The 22263-nt window shown below is 39.0% G+C and overlaps 1 protein-coding gene across 4 annotated transcripts in view; it reads right to left on the bottom strand.

The window, feature by feature from the left end:
• The window catches only part of PAPSS1 (3'-phosphoadenosine 5'-phosphosulfate synthase 1), a 115234-nt gene that overhangs the window by 90294 nt on the left and 2677 nt on the right, over positions 1-22263 (bottom strand). For 3 of the 4 annotated variants that reach the window (XM_054554239.1, XM_009240243.4, XM_002815039.4), the window contains one exon: positions 4610-4724. In XM_054554239.1, coding sequence (XP_054410214.1) covers positions 4610-4724 — 115 coding nt within the window. Of the gene's footprint in view, positions 1-4609; positions 4725-21705; positions 21761-22263 lie in introns of all 4 variants that reach the window. The other variant, XM_009240242.4, reaches the window with a different exon arrangement.

The following is a 22263-nucleotide window of genomic DNA, read 5'->3' on the forward strand; positions in this document are numbered from 1 at the left end:
ATCGGCGGGGAGGTGGAGGCCTCCCACTGGGGGTGGGTAGGAGAGGGAAAGCATCAGGATAAATAGCTAATGCATGTGGGGCTTAAAACCCAGATGATGGGTTAACAGGTGCAGCAAACCACCATGCCACACACATGTAACAAACTGCACGTTCTACACATGTATCCCAGACCTTAAAGTAAAATTTAAAAAAAAAAAGAATAGGAGGATATGTTGAGAGCATCGATACAGGGTCAGTTGCTTTCTACATTAAAAACCGATATTAATGACTGTAGCCAGCTGCATTTTCCAAAGATGGCTGCAACTGAATATCCCATCCTACGAGTGTCTACAATGTGACTTTACTACTGTCACATCAAGAGGTACTAATTCCCTGCCCTAAAATGTGGGCTGGCCTTAGGACTTACCTGCAGCCAAAAGAATGCAGTGAAATAGTGACACGATGATGTGTGACTACCAAGGCTAGGTCAGAAAATGCTATGCAGCTTTTCTTTGGTCACTTAATTTGGCAGAAGCCAGAGACTAAATCCCTTGAGACCACCATGCTAACGTGATCCCAAGCAGGTGTACCAGCCACTCTCAGACCGCTAAGCTCCCAGCTGACAACCAGCAGCATCTGAGTAAGTCATCTTGGACATCCAGCCCAGCTGAAACTTCAGATGACTGTGGCCCAGGCCAGCATGACAACAACCAAGCAAGCCCTAAGCATAGCTGCCTATCTGAGCCTTTTTAAATCCCTCACCTTCAAAATGGTAAGCAAAGTTAAATGGCAATTGTTTTACAACAGTGGGTTTTAGGCAAATTGTTACACAGTAACAGTACGTGGAACAAAGGGACGGTGGCTAGGGTGAAAAAGGCTGTTCTTTATTTCTTTTGAATTGTTGTTTTTAACCACCAATTGAGTATCAAGTATCAGGGAAAAAAAAAGTTTGAAACTCTAAACTTTTACACAACAAAAACAACCTAAATTATAATAAAAGTGTCTGTTCATACATACATGTGTATTTATATGTTTTAAGTGCATATTTAATTTGAAACAAATAAGCACTGCTGAAAATTGAATTACTGATATAAACAGTTTCATTTAGATAATTACAGTCAACAGAGGAGTCACAGGAAACTGATAATACAAGATAAGCAATCCAAATCTAAGATACGGATAACTGGTATACCTGAAGAATAGAAACCAGCTCTACTGGGTTGAATAGTGTTCCCCAAATATTCATGTCCACCCAGAACCTCAGAAGGTGACCTTATCTGGAAATAGAGTCTTTACAAACACAATCAAATTAAGAGGAGGTCATACTGGATTAGGGTGATCCAACAGCTGGTGTTCTTACAAGGCTATAAAACAAAAAGAGATTGGAGTGATCGTCCACACACCAAGGACTGCCAGCCACCAGTAGAAGCTAAGGGGGAAACAGAAGAAATTCTCCCTCAGCACTTACAAGAGGAACCAACCTCACTACAAACTTAATTTCAAACTTTTAGCCTCCAGAACTGTGGGAGAATAAATTTCTTCCACCTATTTTGTGGTTAATTTGTTATGGCAGCCCTGGGAAGTTAATATACCAACCAATGTAGAAACACAAAACAACAAAATTCCCCTAAAATAAAATCTGATAAAAAGTGAAACATGTCTAGCAAAATAGTATACAAAAATCACTCAATAGCTTGGGCAGATCCAGGTTAAGCATCCGAATTGCAAGAAAAAAACAAATCTTGACTTCCATGTCCAACATCATTATCAAAAAACATATATATATGAAGGCTACAGAAGATTTGACACAACTGACAAGCTTAATCTATTATACAGAATACTGCACACATCAGGGGAATACATATTCTTTTCAAATACACGTTTATGAAAACTACAAGTTTTCCAGGTCCACATGGGAGGAGCTTGAAAGTCACCACTACATCCGAACAAGTAAAAACCTGAACAGAATAACTCTTCTTGGATCCGTGAGGGGAGAACAGTGGGCAAACCACTGCCCCCATGAATGTGGAGACAGGCAAATGCAGGGAGTAACTATTGACTGGAGCTGAGACTCACTGTGGGGAAAAGTACTGTGGGAACCAGTGTCACACAGAAAAACCTAAACTGTAATTGATGAATTAATTAAGGCTCTTGACATGTCTGAGAGTCAAAAATTCAAAGGAATCTAGTTATAGGGAGGTCCCCACAACATTGTGAGTTTCACCTCCAGGAGCTCAATCAGGTTCTCACAGTAAATATTGGAGAAAAATCCCCAAGTGCTTCCATTCTGAAATATACCAGAGCACCAGATTTTTTTTTAGCAAGGACTGAACTCAAGAGAAACTATTTAACCAAAGCCTAACCTGCTGAGGTTTTATTGGAACCTAACTGACCTGGGGGAAGGGAAATACCAACTCCAGCCAACTCTAGCCATCCTGTCCCAATTGAGGAAGGCATAGGGTGGGGGCAAGGTGATGACTGAAAACTTATTACATACTAGACCACAGAGCAAGTACCAAAAAATCAGATAAGCTTTATTTATAAGTATCATTAGTGATGAAATAAATGGAAAATACCACGTTCAAGAAAAAGAGTACCAAATATTCTAAAGATCAATTTTCCCCCAAAATTAATCTTAGATACAATGCAATCCCAAACTAAATAACAACAGAGTTCAGGGGAATTGATTAAATCTATTACAAGATTTAGACAGCACTAAGAGCCAAAAAAAAAAAAAAAAAGGAAGTCACAATGAAAAAAAAAAAGGCAACGCTGCTGATGAAGAACAAGGTAAGAGGACTTACTCCACTGTCCTTCAAGATTTATAAAAATACAGTAACTAAGAAATATGGCATTAACAGAGGAACAGACATATATCAGTGGTACAGAGCAGAGGGCCCACACATAAGTGGGCCTGATATAAAACAGAGCAGACACTGCAGATCAGAGAAAAAAGACACCCTCATAAATCTATGTTCTTGGGACAAGTGATTATCCACATGAAAAAAATGAAAATGGATCTGTCCCTCACACTATATGCAAAAATCAACTGCAGATAAGGACCTAATTGAGAAAGACAAAAGCCTCTATTTCCCTGTATTTTTACAGGGAAATAAGTAATTCCTTAGTCATCCAGAGGAAAAAAGGAACGCTCCTAAAAAGAAAAAGCTGATTAGGCTCACACTTCTTCAAAACATTTAATGCCAGAAGACAATAGAGTACTGTTTTTAAAATTCCAAGACCAAGAAAGTATGAACCAAATATATATATTTACCCAGCCAAGTTGGCATAAAAGATAGTCATTCTCAAACATAAAACCTCCAGGAGTTCAGAACCTAATGGAAGGCCATCTTGCAAAAATTATTTAACAATGAAATGCAGATAATTAAGACCATTCAAATAAAGAGCTCATGAGTGAACATGTCATAGCAGAAGAACTGACGGTGAGCTACCAACTATTGACCCATTAAGTGCTATAAACCTGGGCAATAAAAATGTAACAATTTAACAACTGTCTGGAATTAAGAATGAGGAAATGGGAAGAATGTGAGAGTGTATCTTCTTTCACACAAAAACAAACAGACCTGTCTAAAAATGAAACATAATTAAAAAAACAAAAGAGTAACTTTTTTGCCAATCAGCACAAATTTTTAAGAACTGGTAACAACCACTGTTGACAAAGACACTGGGAAATAAACACCCTCCCATACTGCTGGTAGGAGAGTAAATTGGGATAAAATTTTAGTGGGAAATGGGGCAAAATGTATCAAAATTTTAAATATAATTCATAGAAGTGAAAGCATCCATCATTTTTAAAGCTACTTCAAAATCTGTATCAATTCAGTCACTCACCAGCCTGCTATGACTAAGCCAAAAGACAGACTCTAGGGAGACAATCAAAGGCCATAGCAAAAGCTGAATAATAGAAATTCACTTTGTGAAAATTCTTACCACTCATTCTTTCTGGTTATATCACGCTATGGTTTGAATGTGTCTCTCAAAGTTCATGTGTTGGAAACTTAATCCTCAATGCAACAGTGTTGAATGATGCAGTCTAATGGAGGTGTTTAAGTCATGAGAGCTCCACCCTCATTAATGGAACAATCCATCTATAAAAGGGATTGAAGCTGTGAGTTCAATCTTTTGCTCTTTCTCAGCATGTGATGCCTTCTGCCGTATTACAAACATAGCAAGAAGATGCTAGTCCCTCAATCTTGGACTTCCCAGCCTCCAGAACTATGAGAAATAAATTTCTATTCATATAAATTACCCAGTCTCTGGTATTCTGTTATAACAGCATAAAATAGACTAAGACGTATGGTTTTCACTGTTAGCTTCTTAGAGCAGAATCCAGATCTTATTTGCACTCAGAAGTGTGTAGAATTTAACGTGGTATCTACGAAAAAGTAGTTTTAAGGTTCATTGTGGTTTTTACCTTTATTTAACAGCAATCCTATAAAAGAACAAAAAAAAATTACAAGAAATATTATTAAGCAACTATGTCAGTTATATGTCGTGATGCTCCAAATACAAGAACAGAGCTCAAAATTTAAATATGCTTACGCCTAGTCCAAGGTTACCTATATGCACTGCTTTTAAAATAAACTGCTTTCTCTCTCCTGACCATACCTGTTAGCCAAACTGTGCAACCACGAAAGCCACCTCTGGTCCCCACCACCTGACCTCTCTTGTTCCTGCTGACATGATGGGCTTGGTAGGTGACATTGGTTGCTCTCTGCATTCCCTAGAAGAAAAAGAAAAAAAGATTCTAGTTTACATGAGTCCTTTAAAAGGCAAACACATATTCCTTGCAAACACACACAAGTCTATGTAACATGCCAAAAGCAAAGAAAAAGATAAAACAGTTTTTTTTTCCTTAGGGTACTGGCATGGTGTTTACTGCTTTCCACATGCCAACTGATTTAATCCTCACAGCAACCCAATGACATAGATACTCTTACTACTAAGGTTTTACAGATGAAGATTTTAAATCTGAAAAACGGTAAGTAACTTGCCAGAGATCCCAAAACTAGTGAGTGGCAGACTCCAGAGCCTAGTCCTTTCACACATTTATTTATTCATTCATCCATTCAGACAGTATCTACTGAGGCCCTACTAGTATGCCAAGTGAGGAAAACAAGGTCACTACCCTCAATTAGCTTACATCCCACTGCGGAACAATGTAAACCAATAAAACTTAACTACAACATCAGAGAGTGATAAGTGCACTGTAGAAAAATAACATAGGGTAAAAAAGGAAACAGAGTGCCTCTTTAGAGAGGATAATCAAGAAACGCTAAGAAGGTGACATGTGAGTAGACTCCCAAAGAAAGTGTGAAAGAGATGCCTGTGGGTATCATGAGATAGCTACTTCTGAAATGAAAAAAGTGGAATGTACTGGTTATAACTTCATGTTCTCCCAAAGCTGCTTCAAAAAAAAAAAAAAGCATAAAATTACATAGGCCTCAAAGTATCTGGACAGGCTTTCCTTCAAAGAAGATATACAAATGGTCAATAAGCTACATTATTTAAATAATATTCAACATCATTAGCCACCAGGGAAATGCAAATCAAAACCACAATAAGGTATCACTTCGCACCCACTAGGATAGCTTAATAAAGACAGATAATAACAAGTACTGGGGAGGATATGTAAATATTGGAATCCTCATATATTTGTTGTTGTGAATATAAAATAGTACGGTCATTTTAGAAAACAGCAGCCCCTCAAAATATTCAATACAGAGTTATCACATGACCAAACAATCCTATGCCTACATTATACTCACAAGAAATGAAAACACATGATCACATAAAACTTGTACATACATATGTCCATAGCAGCATTTTCAGAAATACATTGTTATTATCATCACCATGTTGTACAATAGATCTTTTGAACTTATTCCTTGTATCTAAATAAAATTTTGTACCCTTTGACCAACGTCTCCTCCAACCATCCTCCTTGACCCCCACTCAACCCCAAACCTCGCAGTCCCGGATAAACACCATTCACTCTCTACTTCTACAGGTGCAACTTTTTTACATTCCACATGTAAGTGAGATCATATGGTATTTCTCTTTCTGTGCCTGGCTTATTTCACTTAACATTTTATCATCCATGTGGTGACAAACAAAAGGATTTGTATCATTTTTAAGACTGAATAGTATTCCACTGTGTAAATATACCACTTTTTACAATTAACATGAGAATGCCAATATCTACTCTACATACTGATTTCACATCCTTTCATTATACACTTAGCAGTGGGATTGCTGGATCATATGGCAGTTCTACTTCTAACTTTTTGAGGAACCTCCATATTGATTTCCATAATGGCTATACTAATATTCCCACAATAGCATACTAGGATTTTCTTTTCTCACATCCTCACCAACACTTTTGTCTTTTTTATAACAGCCATTCTAACAGGTGTTGAGGTGATAGCTCATTGTGGTTTTAATTGCATTTCCCTGATGATTAGAGAAGTTGAGCCTTTTTTCATATACCTGTTGGCTATTTGTCTATCTTCCTTTTAGGAATGTCTATTCAGATCCTTTGCCCATTTTTTAATTGCATTGTTTTCTTGCCATTGAGTTGTTTGGCTTCCTATTTTGGATATTAACCCCTTATCAGATGTATGGTTTGCAAATATATTCTCCCATTCTGTAGGTTGTCTCTTCACTCTGTTGATTGCTTCCTTTGCTGTGGAGATGATTTTTATTTGATGTACTCCCATTTGTCTATTTTCATGTTTGTTGCCTGTACTTTTGGAGTCATAACCAAAAAAAAAAAAAAAAATCACTGCCTAAACTAGTGTCATAAAACTTTTTCCCTATTTTTCTCTAGCAGTTTTAGACTTTCTGGTCTTACATGTAAATCTTTAATTCACTTTTTTTTTTTTATATGAGGTGAGATAAGGGTCTGACTTCATTCTTCTTCACGCAGATATCCAGTTTGCCCGACACCATTTATTGAAGACTGTCCTCTCCCCATCATGTATTATTGGCACCTTTATCAAAAATCAATTAAATATAAACACATGTATTTATATCTGGGCTTTCTGCTCTGTTCTATGGTTTATATGTTTGTTTCTGTATCATGCTGTTTTGATTACTATAGCTTCAGTGTATGTTTTAAAGTCAAGTAATATAATACCTCCCGCTTTGTTATCTTTGCTCAAGATTGCTTTGGTTATCTGGGGTCTTTTGTGGTTCCATACAAATTTTAGAACTGCTTTTTCTATTTCTGTGAAGAATCCTTGGAATTCTTATAGGGATTGCATTGAATCTGTAGATCACTTTAAGTAGTATGGACATTTTAACAATATTAATTCTTTCAATCCATGAATACATTTAATGTTTCCATTTATTTCTGTCTTCTATTTTTTTCATCAATGTTTTACAGTTTTCAGTATACAGGTCTCTTACTTCCTTGGTTAAATGTATTCCCAAGTATTTTATTTTTCTGGTAGCTACTATAAATGAGATTGTTTTCTTATTTCTTTTACAGGTACTTCATTGTTAGTATATAAAAACACTACTGGTTTTCTAATGTTCAGTTTGTATTCTGCAACTTTACTAAATTTATTTATTCTAACAGTCTTTTGGTGAAATCTTTAGGGTTTTCCATTATTATTTAAAACCATGTCATCTGCAAACAGGAACAATTTAACTTCTACTTTTCCAATTTGGATGCCTTTTATTTATTTCTCGTCTAAGTGCTCTGTCTAGGACCTCCTACACTGAATAGAAGTGGTAAGAGTGGGCACCCTTGTTGTGTTCCTGATCTTAGAGGGAAAGCTTTCAACTTTTCCTGTTTTACCATTGAGTATGATGTCAGTTGTGGGCTTGAAATATGTAGCCCTTATTGCATTGAAGTACATTCCTTCTTTTCCCAATTTGTTGAGAGTTTTTATCATAAGGTTAATGAATTCTTTCAAATAATTTTTCTGCATCTATTGAGATGATCATAGGTTTTTCGCCCTACATTCTGTTCATGTGGTGCATCATCTTCATTAATTTGCATATGTTAGCCGGGCATGGTGGCTCACACCACTAATCCCAGCACTTTGGAGGCCGAGGCAGGCAGATCACCTGAGGTCAGGAGTTTGAGACCAGCCAGGCCAATGTGGAGAAACCCCGTCTCTATTAAAAATACAAAAATTAGCCATGCACCTGTAGTCCTAGCTACTCAGAAGGCTGAGGCAGGAGAATTGCTTGAACCCAGGAGGCGGAGGTTGCAGTGGGCCAAGATCATGCCATTGCACTCCAGCCTGGGTGACAAGAGCAAAACTCCACCTCAAAAAAAAAAAAAAGAAAAAATTGCCTATGTTGAACCATCCTTGCATCCCTGTAACAAACCCCACTTGATAAGGATGAATGATCCTTTAATGTGCTATATAATTCAGTCTGCTACTACGTGTTCAGGATTTTCACATCTATGTTCATCAGGGACACTGGTCTGTGATTTTCTTTTCTTCAAGTGTCCTTTTGTGGCTTTGGTATCAAGGTAATGATGGCCTCATAAAATAAATTTGGAAGTATTCCCTCTTTAATTTTCTGGAAGAGTTTGAGAAAAAATCGTGATATGGTTTGGCTATGCGTCCCCACACAAATCTCATCTCGAACTGTAATCTCCATGTGTGGAGGGAGCGAAATGGTAGGAGGTGATTGGAGCATGGGGGTGCTTTCTCCCATGCTGCTCTCATGATAGTGAGTTCTCACAAGATCTGATAGTTCAAAAGTGTGGCACTTCCCCCCCTTGTTCTCTCTCTCCTGCCACCATGTAAGATGTGCCCTGCTTCCTCTTCACCTTCCGCCATGATTATAAGTTTCCTGGGGTATCCCCAGTCATGCAGAACTGTGAGTCAATTAAACCTCTTTTCTTTATAGTTTACCCGGTCTCAGAGAGTTCTTTATACCAGTGTGAAAATGGACTAATACAGACTGGCATTAATCTTTCTTTAAATGTTTGGTAGAACTCAACAGTGAAGACATCGCTTAACAAATTATTGTCACTATTGTTAATTGTCTTTTAACATTCATATCAGAGATATACATTATTGACACATGACAATTACAGTATTAATTCGGAACTTGACTGTGGACTTACTTTTACCAGTGAGTTTTATACTTTCATGTTACTAATTAGCATCCTTTTATTTCAGCTTGGAGAACTCCCTTTAGTGTTTCTTTTAAGACATGTCTGGTAGTGATGAACTCCCTTAGCTTTGTCTGGGCAAGTCTGCATGTTTGTGTTTGTGAATTACAGCATTGTTGAATACAGTATTCTTGGTTGGCAGGGTTTTTCACCTTCAACACTTTGAACATGTCACCCCAGTCTCTCCTGGACTATAAAGCTTCTGCTGAAAAGTCTGCTGCTAGGATTTTTGGAACTCCCTTGTATGTGATTTGCTTTTCTCTAGCTGCTTTCAGAATCCTCTTTTATTTTTGACAGTTTAACTATACGTCTTGATGTAGTCTTGTTTGGATTGAATCTGATTAGAACTTTTGATCTTCCTGTACTTATTTATACCTTTCCCCAAATTTGGAAAGTTTTCTGTTGTTATTTAAATAAGCTTTGTAACCCTTTGTCTTTCTCTTCTCCTTGAACTCCTATACCTCGACTTTTTGTACTTTTGATGCTGTCCTATAAATCCTGTAAGCTTTCTCCATTACTTTTCATTCTTCTTTTTCCTCCTGTAACTATGGAAGAAATCTGTCTTCAAGTACAATTATTTTGCTTGATCAGTGCTTCTATGGATGCTCTCTATTGCATTTTTCATTTTATTCATTAAATTTTTCAGCTCTAGAATTTTTGATTTTTTTAATAATTTCAATCTGTTAAATTTCTCATGTTGGTCATTTATTGTCTTCCAGAATACACTGAATTATTTCTATTTTACTGAGGTTTGCTGAGCTTCCTTAAACAATTATTTTTTAATTCTTTTTCAGGCAGTTCATGTATCTCCATTTCTTTTGAATCAGCTACTGGAAGGTTATTGTGATACTTTTGGTAGTATTAAGTCTCCTTGTTTTTTCACATTTCTTGTTGTCTTATATCAATATCTGTACAATGAAGAGGTAGGGACTTATTCCAGTCTTTGTAGACTGGCTTCATTTGGGAAGCACTTCACCAGTCAGCCTGTCCACAGAATTTGGGGAGGCCATCTGGCATGGTGCACAGGCAGACTTGCTGCTGGAGTCCTCAGGGAGGCTGGCCTGGTATCTGGGTCAGCAGGTAGGCAGAGCTCAGCTGGTGCTGGAGTGGATGTGGAGGCCTAGGTCTACAGTGGTTGGTCTGAAGCCTACCTAGAATCACAGGACCTGCCCTGAAGCCATGGGGGCTGACCTAGATGCTCAGCATATGGGTGCTAGCCTGGAACCTGGGTCCACAGAAATGGTCCTACAGCCTGGGTCAATGGGAGCTGGTACAGTGCTGGGATGTATTGGGATGGTCCTGAAACCTTGGGTCTCTTAAATATGGGGTTGCAGTAGCCAGCCTGGAGGGTAAGGCCACAGGGAATGGCCTTGTACTGGGGCAGACCTGAAGCCCAGGGCTGTGTGGGCCAACCTGGCTCTCAGCTGGTCTGAAACCTGGAGAGGGCCTGAAGCTGGGACTGCTTGAAGCCTGTATCCACAGGTGCCTGCCTGTGGGAGCCAGCCTGGTACTAAAGGTAGCTCTGAGCCCAGGGCCACTGGGGCCAGCCTGGCCCTAAGACAAGTCTAAAACTTGAATCAATTGGGTCTGGCCTGGTGGTGGGGGTTGAAGGAGCTGGAACCTTGGGCTGCAGAATCCTGCTTAGTACCAGGGTAGGCTTGGAGGCTCAATCCATGGGTACCATCCTGGAGTCTGGGGCTATGGGGGCCTGCCTGGCACTGGGTTTCACTGGGGGGGGGGGGGGCCTGGTGTTGGGTTCCGAGGCAAAATCTTATGCTCACTGCCCTCTCCCTCCCCTAAGCAAAGGGTATCTTTCTCCACATTGTGCTGCCTGAGGTTGCAGGCTGGGGGCAGTGATATAGGTCATGTAAAACTGTTCTTTCTACTCTCTTCAATGTGTTTTTTCTGATTTCTCTGCTACATCCAGGTGCGATCATCTCTCACCTGGTTTCCTTAGCTCTTATTAAAGTATTTTTGTGCAAGAATAGTTGTTCAATTAATGTTTCTGTGGGAAGACAAGCACTGGGAAGTCCCATTCTGTCATTTTGCTGACCTCCACCAAGACACAGATTTGATTTTTAAGGAATTAGATTTCTATCCAAATCTTCAACTTCCATGAGATTAAGGATCTCTTTTCCTACCTTCCCCTTCACAATCCTGTACAGTAGAAATGCCATCTCCCACACATCTGAATCTTATTATCATCATTACCATTACCTGAAAAATCCTCTGGGACCAAAGGGACAATTTGACAATTCTTTTTAATAGGTATGCCACAAAAGCTGCACCCCTTCCCATCTACTCATCTCATTAACAATAATTATTTACACAATAATTATTAATACTTTATTTCCAATAAAATACTTTTATATATTTAATAATCACTTACAAAAAATTGTAATGAGTCTCTAGATTCATTTCTTTTCAATAAACTGATGAAGCAAATACAACTTACCAGCTCTACGTTTCCAAGAACTTAAAAAAGAGGGCTTCAGAAGTAGACATTTGTATATCTTGAGAAGCAGTGGCACCTCTTTAGCTTTAGCTCCCATCGATACTGGCTAAGGAGGAAAAGGGAGCTAAAGTCTCTGCTAAAAGGGAATTGCGAGGGTGCTATACACATTTTGCTGCCTATACTGGTAGAACCTGTTTGGCTTGGTCATTTTGTTTGAGGATTTTTCCAAGTTACTTCACTCTTTATAGACAAGAAGAAACATATATCTAATGAATTTTAATTGATTTGGGCTCTGTAAATATCTTCCGCTTTTCTTATCAAATCAAGCTAGAATGCATAAAAATTATCTGTCAAGCTATCAACTGCTGAGAATATGGTTGAGAAAAGATACAGACAGGATAAGTAGAGACCGTCTGTTTTAATCTCTAAAAAGAATGCTCCCTCAGTTTCTTGCCTCCTACATTTAAAAAGATTCTGGCAGCAAACATAGTACTCTGGATATAAGGAGATTTTTTTGGTTTATGTATGTTGTTAAATCAAGTTAAGCCTACAGCTACCTCTTTTATATATTTTAAGTTCAGCCTAAAGGTTTCTCCATATGTAGTAAACTGTAACCTAGCTGGAGACATAAACAGACTGTAGCCACCCTTGTGCCAATGACTGAGTTTTGGCCAATCAAATGTGGCCAACTGTTCAAACCATGTTCAAATAAGCCAAATGCTGAGCTATAACCAATCCAGTTGTTTCTGGATCTCACTTCCATTTTCTGTACGCCACTTTCCTTTTTCTGTCCATAAATCTTCCATCACACAGCTGCACTGGAGCCTCTGAGCCTACTCTGGCTTAGGAGGCTGCCTGATTCACGAATTGTTCTTTGCTCAAACTCTTTTAAATTTAATTCAGCTAAAGTTTTTAACAATATTTTTCATATTAAAAAATAAACTTAAAAAAATTGCCACACTGTCCTACCTCCCAGTTTTTCAAAGTAAATCAAAGAGCACTTTTATAAAACTACTGAAATTGAAACAGCCTTTGCAAAAATTATAAGTGAGAAAATTGTTAACAGTGAAAAAGTTCTGCTCTAACCAACTCCCATCTTGCCTTTAACCTCCAAATTGCCCTTAGGTATTGCTGGGTTTGGGTCAAGCTAACTTTGGGAGAAATTTAGTTTTTAGTTTAAATGATAACAGTACTTCCCCAAAAGTAAACCATCTTTTAAAGCTAATAAAAGACCACCAGGTTAGGAGACGAGAGGAGCCTGAATTCTCCCAAGGTATAAACATAAATGATTACCAGCCACTGTTCCAGAAGTCACAAGATTTTCAACTTCCCCAGTTACTCCTGCAGATGACATCGCTATTGCAGAACCTAAGATTGGCCTTTTGAGATGTCTTTTCAGGTTTTTGCATTTCTGACTCTCAATGGCTCCACCTGGACCCACCAACCACCTGTGTGCTCCCAACCAGAAGCAGACTTAACACACTAGGACTATCTTCCACACCCCTATGATTACATCCCCAACGAACTGGCTGCACCCATTGCCTTGCCAACCAAACTATCCTTAAAAAGCCCTGGCCTCTAAATTTTGAGGAAGGCTGATTTGTTCAATAATAAAAGTCTCCTGTTCAGCTGGCTCTGCATGAATTAAACTCTTTCTCTATTGCAATTACTCTGTCTTGATAAATTTGCCTCTGGGCAGCAGGCAAAATGAACGCATTGGGTGGTTACAGAATTGCAAAGTGGTAGACTTATGCCTGAATTTTTAGACTCCACAGCCACTTATACATGTAATATTCTTCTACTTCCCCTTTCCTTCCTTCTGCACCCACTTCAGTCAAATCCTTTCTATAATTCTGCTGAGGAAACATGACATTAATGACTCATTAAGGGTTGAGAATGAGTTACTTCCTTCCACCTCTAAATTTCTATTCTTGGCTTTCTGGGTTGGAATTTTTTTTTAAAGTACATTTCTATACTGAGTCTTCTGTGCCCTAGTTTCCATACACAGGAGAGAGAAACCAAGCTTACTGCTTCTTACTTAATAGTCTGGGTGCTTTGTAGAAAAAAAAAAAAATATATATATATATATATATCTGGCTCAGTGTAAGTATGTGTACCTAGGAAGTCCCTATAACATTTACTGCCCATATCATTCTTTTGTTATTTATGTACCATTAACACATTTAGGTGTCTTCTTGTGCCTATATATTATTTCCTTAGGAAAGTAGGTCAAGGACTATGAGTGTCCTGCTTGGGGTCAGGTTCCAGCTCATGCTGGGGTCCGAAGGGAGTAAGTGGATCAGCAGATAGCTAAAAGAACACTCAGGGGCACAGGCAGGTGAAAGGTAGTTTTACTCAGCAGCTCTCTCATCAGCAGCTCACTCACATTAGCTCTCTCACACTGCTTGCCTTGTCTTGACTGCTTAGTCCAGCAGCTCCCACACATAGCTACGCGGCCAGCTCTCCCTTCAGGGTCAGCAGCTTAAATCTCTCTCTCTCTCTCTCTGGGTGTGAGCAAGCCGAGCTGTGTCCTGGCTCACTCCTGTCCATCTGCAAAGATGGACAGCTCTGGCTCTCTCTCTCCTCTGGGTGCAAGCGCACCCAGACAATGTCAGCAGGGCAATTACACCTTTTACAGACAATAGTGGCTTAGAGCCAAATGATGAGCCTTCTTATGTTATGGCTACATGGCTGTGATAACAAGTGGAGTTATATACCTGCGCTGTAAACTCGCTGAGTCATTCTGGACGTTTGCCTCGGCCTATCCTTGACCCAAGCACAGCCATGTTCTTTACAATGAATTACAATTATCCATATTTTCCACAATGCCCAACCTCCTTTGTTACTAGTCAGTACTCATAAAAGTTAGATACAAGACATTTATTTTAAAGTATGGTTTGTTCTCTCTGTGTAACTTGCAAATGAAATGATGACTGATATTTGGAAATCTTAAATCTAGCAGAAATGGAACAATTCATTGCAAGGCCATTTAATACTTACTACATTTAGAACTAAATGACTAACAATCCTGTCACTAGGCTAATATTGCATGTCCTCTGATATTTGTGGTATGCATTTTCTATACATACTACAAACTTCCATCCTCATCAACAACACAAGTGGCCCTTTTTGACCCATCTTAATTTCCACATGGCCATTTTGTTATTTTATCCACTTGCCTATAAGGAAAATCAACTTCTCTGTGACGCTACTTAGAGAATTTCAGATTTTGTGAACTTTTCATCATTTTATAAAGAATTGTGCATTTTTAAGTGAAATGTATAAAGACACAAAGCATATACCAAATACTAAGCATAATTCTGGACTTCAACATCTTTCATCCATCCTACCACCCACCCTAAACTGATAAACAGTGTATTCCTCCAATGAGAAATCCCTGAAATGGTAACAGGCACATTTCTTTTATGTCCCTAGACACAATATGGATAAAACTGTAGAGATCGTAACAATATGGATAAATGAGAGACTGTAGAATAAAATGAAAAGAAATCTTTAGTTCACAGAGTTCTTGATAATTAAAACCTTTAGTTCACAGAGTTAACTGATAACTGAAATTAATATTTTAAATATTAATAAGTCAATGATAAAAAGCAAGTGAAGATCATACATCCCTGGAGGATGTTGAGAAAACAACTTGAAAAGGCTACTCTTAAAACTTTGCTACTACAAAATATGCTGTGTGGCAACACTGGCATGGCCTGGCTGCTTGTTAGGAAGGAAATCTCAGGCCCTACCACAGACGTCCTGAATCAGGACTAAGTTACCAGCATGCTTATCTCATCACTACCATCTGTCATGCATACACTCTGCATACACATTACAGCTCTCCAACTATTCTGTTAAAGATTAAAGAACTTTTCAATATTTAACAGGTTTTTATATCAGTACCTTTAACAGAAGGGCCCTCCATTCCATTACCTCCAGCTGCGAATTCCGGCCCTAAGACACTCCTAGAAGTCAGAATGGGCCTGGGACTATCTGTTCATTCATTATTTGTTGTTTGATCCTTTCTAGACACTCAGGACACAATAAAAACAAAAACATTTCATAAAAAGAACTAGTTATACATAGGTAAATAAAGAAATCATTAATCTGTAACAAACCCTGTCTCCTAACACAAACACAGTGAGACATTCACCACACATACAAGGGAGGTTCAGAGACTGGGCAGCCAAAATACACTAATGTCCACCTCAAAGGTTGAAATTAACTATTAAAACCACATAAGACTAACCACAAAAACTTATGCACAAATGTTCATAGCATTTATTCATGATAGCCAAAAAGTAGGAACAACCTAAATGTCTACCAACTGATGAATAAAGAAGATGTGGCCGGGCGTGGTGGCTCATCCCTGTAATCCCAGCACTTTGGGAGGCGGAGGCGGGTGGATCACGAGGTCAAGAGATTGAGACTATCCTGGCCAACATTGCGAAACCCCATCTCTGCTCAAAACGCAAAAATTAGCTGGGCATGGTGACACGTGCCTGTATTCCCAGCTACTCGCGAGGTTGAGGCAGGAGAATAGCTTGAACCAGGGATGTGGAGGTTGCAGTGAGCCAAGATTGCGCCACTGCACTCCAGCCAGGCGACAGAGCGAAACTCCGTCTCAGGAAAGAAAAAAAAAAAAAAGATGTGTTATTATCCATACAATGGGATTTTCTTCAACCATATAATGAACGAACTATTAAAAAAAAAATACAAAACAGAGTCTTGCTCTGTTGCCCAGGCTGGAGTGCAGTGGCATGATCTCAGCTCACTGCAACCTTTGCCTCCTGGTTCAAGCGATTCTCCTGCCTCAGCCTCCTGAGTAGCTGGGATTACAGGCACATGCCACCATGCATGGCTAATTTTTTTTTGTATTTTTAGTAGAGACGAGGTTTCACCATGTTGGCCAGGCTAGTTGATACATGTTGTAACACGGATGAAGCTTGAAAACATTATCCTAGGTGACAAAAGCCAGATACAAAAGGCCATAGATTATATAATTTCATTTCTAGGAAAGCCCACAATAGCATAATCCATAGAGACAGAAAGTACATTATTGGTTGTCGGGGCTAGGAGAAAATGTAGAGCCTGGGGAATGACTACTAATGGGTATAAGGTTTCTTTCTGGGGACATGTAAATGTTCTAAAATTAGATTCTGGTGATGGCTGTACAACTCTGGCTATACTAAAAACCACTGAATTGTACACTTAAAAATATGAAAGACAGGCCGGGCATGGTGACTCACGCCTGTAATCCCAGCACTTTGGGAGGTCGAGGTGGGCAGATCACGAGGTCAAGAGATCGAGACTATCCTGACCAACATGGTAAAATCTCGTCTCTACCAAAAATACAAAAATTAGCTGGGCATGGTGGTGCACACCTGTAGTCCCAGCTACTCAGGAGGCTGAGGCAGAAGAATCACCTGAGCCAGTGAGGTGGAGGGTGCAGTGAGCCAAGGTCGTACCACTGCACTCTAGTCTGGCAACAGAGCAAGACTCTGTCTCAAACAAAAAAAAAAAAAGAAAAAAAATATGAAAGACAAAGGCAGAGGGAAGGTATGCAAGCACCGAAGTAACTAGCAAGAACAATGAGAAAACAGCCTGCACAATGGCTGCATTCATCCAAAGACAGACACTGAATTTCTCTACATAATGTCTGGTATTTCCACTATCATTATTCAGTTAAAATTTAACAACTGTGTCTTTAGGAAAAGATATGTCACAGAAACGATTACCACCGACAAGATTTCTCTCCTTGATCAAACCAGGCAGGCTCCTTCTGAACCCTTTTTCAACTGGGCCCTATCCTTGGCACGTCTTCAAGAGTCCAATTTTAGCAGAAATCCCCCATCCTCGATAGCTGACCAAACTCTTCAAGCTGCACCATCCCCCGATGATGTCTGATCACCTTGGCCGGCCTGCCTTCAGCAAGAACCCTGTTAAATCGTTTTAGTCAGAATACTCCCTAATTCTTAATGTTTCCTCTTAGTAATTTTCCATCCACCGACCCCCACTCTGCTCCCTCACCATAAATTCCCACTTTTCCTTAGTGTATTTGGAACTGAGCCCAATCTCTCTCCCATACGGCAAAACTCCATTGCAGAAGTCTCTATAGCCACTGCAATAGTCTCCCTGAGAACATTCTCTTTACTACTGCTTAATACCAAAAAGAAAAATCACTCCCTCCATTTGAACTAATTACTTAACCTGATTTCAAAACAATTCAGGATTGGGGTTTTCCTGTCTTGTTATTGGTATGCTATGAGTAACTGATCCATCTCAGAGTAAGAAATGGCAACTTCCAGGCTGATGGGGGAAAAAAATGCCACATCAATTGGATTTTTCAATTGGATTTTACATTTGCATTTCAGATTTAAGTGTTTTTTTTAGAAATTTAGGTTTTTCAAGAAATCTTTTCCAATAGATGTTAGAAGAATTATCCCCCTCCATACACAAGCAGAATAGCCAAAAATGTCTCCAGAATTGCCAAATGCCCCCTAGGGCTGGTAAAATCTCACATGATTGAGAACCACTGGAGTAGAGAACTACTCCTCAAAATTCAATGTAACACACTCAGGCTGGGAAGCATATTGACACTTCAAATCTGAAGAAGTAACTACACTAAGGGGAGGCTAATACTGCTGGACACGCTACCAGAAGCCAGGGTGCAAAACTGCCCAAAACTAAAATTTCAAAGTATCCACTGACTCTGGAAATTTCCTGTTCTTGGGAACAGAGTAAAAATACCCGAATACATAAACACACAGATAAGTAGGAAAAAAAAAAATGGCAGCCATCACAAAGCTTCATCTAGATCTGCACTGTCCAACAGAGCTTCCCGAGATGATGAAAATGTTCTATACTGTGCTGTCCAATTCCTGTGGCCACTAACCACATACGCAGCTCTTGAAATGTGGTTACTGCAACTAACAAACGGAATTTTTTACTTTCTTAATGTTCATTAAATTTCAGTTGCCACAAGTGAATCGTGAACTGGACAACACAGATCTAGACCTCGCTATCGTTCGTCTTATTGCTGTTATTGGTAGAAGTTTAAGTTTCCCTTTTCATCAGGCAATTTTTTTAGTATCATCTTCCCAGGGTAGAAAGATCAATTCTGTTAAACCTGAGGGTGGGGGAAATAAAAGACCAATGCCTGCCCCTGACCACACCGAGGCCAATCCTCTGAAGGACAAGTACACTGGCCTCTTGTTTGGCTATGTGTTCCACTTCTGTGTTCTTATTTCATTTTTGTATCATCTGAGTATTCAGCTAAATCCAGAATGTGCTGCTGGCCTTCTACGAAAAACATCCACATATAAGGAGACAAGCTGTTTGGGAAAGACAGAATTGGTAAAAGGGAGAATTATTTCATTCATTTATTTGGTTTAATTAACTGTCTCCCAGGTAGAATGTAATATCCATGAAACAGGACACTTTTCTGTCTTTTTACCACTGCATCCTCAGGACCTGGAACAAAGGCCCATACAAAGTAAGTGTTAAATATTTGAGGAGCTAATAAATAATAAGAACAAGAATAGTACTTATGTGCCAGGAACCATAGTTTTATAAATATATTAACTTCTTTAAACCTCACTATAACCGCATATGATATGCACCATTAGCCTCACTATGAGGCATGTTTTATTATCTCATTACAGATGAGGATACTGAGAGATGAAGGGGTTAAATAATGTTCCCAAGATCACCCAGATGGTAAGTGACAAAACCGAAATCTGAATCCTCCCACATATATATGGAGCTTATTCCGTTACTTAAGCTTTTGTAAGATACTAATGAATTATCTAAGGATTTCAGTATCAGAGCTACCGAGCTACTTTGCATCCTGCCCCTTATCCCCAATTGTTATATCAGGAAAAGCTCGGTGTAGATACAAAACATCTACAATGAAATATGATTACAAGATACATAATAGCAGAGAGAATGCAACATAATGCAGAAGAGCACAAACAATTCAGCCCAGGAGCAAGTGAACATATGTACCTATGAGGGCCACACATTTGTTAAAAGTAAAACCGTCCAAGGCTCTGAACATTTCAGCCCCTGACAAAGGGTAACAGGCATCCCAGGGAGGGATGTGTAAAGGAAAGGCTTGTGTAAAACCATGAGGATGTATGATATGGATGGAAAGTTGCGCTGGAGCTATGGAAATTTAGGGAGTTGTGAAAGGTAAATGGAAAAGCAAACCAGAGACTGCATATGCTTCTTAATGTCACGCCCGGTTTCAAACGCTTCTTTTAGAACACTACTCCACTGTAAGGCAGGTCCAACAAGGGATTCAGCCCAATATGATTCTACAAAATGGGTGAATGACACCTGGGCCTGAACTGAGTGTCCCAAATTTCCCTCAGCCCAACTAACACATCCCCAAGGCCAGATGAAAACTGGTCCCATTGGAGAAAGACTCAATTGGATAGAAAATGATATTCATTATATCTGATGCTTTATCAGACTGAAGTAAGAGGCAGCTCCAACAGCAAGTCAATTTCTTGGTTTTTCTTTACTATTCCCACAGGTATATGGACAACTTTAACTTCCTGTAATTCTAACCATTTCCCAGAGCTGTAAGACTACATTTTCCCATCTCTTTGCCTATTGTCTCCCACGAGTACACTTCCTTTACCTAATCCTTAACAGGAGCTATTACCCAAAGCTTAGTATCTGGTCTCACATTTACTTTCCTTATATTCTTTAACTCAAATTTAACCATGAAACCTTTACTTCTAACCTCAGCACAACTCAATTTCTGTAACTATGTTATCCACATGCCCTACTATTTGAAAAGTGGATAGTATGAAGTGAAATGTGTACTAACTGTAAAAAAAAAACTCCAGATTTTTATAACTCTTTATTAATTATGATAGTGTTGAACTTATATTAACATTGAAAAACATACTGAAATGATAGTATTTGGAATATAGTCGGTTAAATATATGATTGAAATTTATTTCACTGTTACTTTTTACTTTTTAATGTGGTATCTAGTAAATGTTGAATTATATACATGGCTCATATTTCCTCTACAGACTATCTCTACTAAGCCTGTCCCTCAAATGCAACAGGTTTAAAATGGGTCCAGCACTAACAAGCTCCATGACATCTCTGTGCCTCAGTTTTGTCATCTATAAAATGGAAATGCTAATGGTAATAGAGGATGATAACAGTAAGAGCTAACTCTAATTGTCACAATATCCCTGTGAGGCTATCATTCTCATTTTATAGATAAGCAGATAGAGGCATAGAGAAATTAAGTGACCAACCAAAAGTTACATAGTTAATAAATAGTGGAGTCCAGATTTCAGCCCAGGCAGTCAGCTCCAGGGTCCTGCTTTTAACTACTGTCTCTCATGATATTCACCCTCAGAAATGTAACAAAAACTCAATGGGCTAATATAGGTAAAACATTTCAAACTGTTCCTAGCACACACTAAACTCTCCTTTGTGTTTAACTAATATCACCCTTACCCCCGTGCCCAACCTACTTCCCAATTTCCACACAGGTAACAACCTTTCTCCTCACTTCCCAGACCAAAACTTCAGGATCATCTTTTAACATTTCTCCCTTTTTCATCCCCTAAATCTAGTCGGTCCTCTCTACTCTTCCTTAAATGTTTTTAATGCAGCTACTCCTCTAGTCCCACTGCCACCTTACCCCAGCCCTTCAGCCCCTCACACTGGATGAATTAACAAGAACATAAATAGTGCTCATGTGCCAGGCAGGCTTCAAATCTATTAATTCATTTAAACCTTACTATAACCTTGTCTGGTCTCCAGGGCTTCCCCATCTGGGTCCTACCAGGGTCTACATTTTTTCAGCGGAACATTCTTCCTGGATTACCAATTTTATCCTGTGATAGGAATTTTAAAGGAATATGGGTTCTTCACACTTGTGCCTATTAAGATGATTTAAATATGAGAGAGAAGAGATGATGGGTGTTCCATGAGGGAGAGAAAAAATTTACAAGGATCAGAAAATTTAAAATTCTAGCCCCATCAAAAATCCCCCATAGAATCAAGTCTTCTCTGCAGCCAAACACAAGAGCATCACGAAGCCCCAGCCTCCCTATTGAACCTTACCTCCACTTCCCAACAAAAACTCTCCAGAGCAGTCAAACAAGTTTCGTCAATGTTCCTGGAGTAAAAAAATAGTAATTTTTATTCCCAACACTTATCCACGCAGTTCCCCTCTGACTCTGAAATCTGAAAACCTCCATAAACCCTCCCAAAACGCCCAGGCGAAACTAATCTCTCTAAATTGCAATAAAACTTCTGTCTTACGCCACTCACTGTGGACCACAAAGACATATTCACCACTTGGCAAATGTCACAACCCCAACACAAACCATGAACTACCAGAAGGCAAGCAGTAAGTCCCACATTTTTCACCACCATATCTAGCACAAGTCTCTACATAGAATACGCACCATGTGGCAAATGTCAATAAATAAATGAGTAAATAAATGGACAATGTAACAGAAATTATCTGTAAATACCTCAAGTAAGCCAACCTTATTTCTCTAACCATGAAATACCTTAAGGTAACAGAAGCGAAACTGAGTCTGAGTTTCAAGGCAGTGGTTTCACCGCACATTCAAATTCATGATCTGTCGTCTTTGTTCATCAGAACAATCTCGT

This window comes from Pongo abelii, chromosome 3 (assembly GCF_028885655.2).
Source record: "Pongo abelii isolate AG06213 chromosome 3, NHGRI_mPonAbe1-v2.0_pri, whole genome shotgun sequence".
Classification (NCBI taxonomy): domain Eukaryota; kingdom Metazoa; phylum Chordata; class Mammalia; order Primates; family Hominidae; genus Pongo; species Pongo abelii.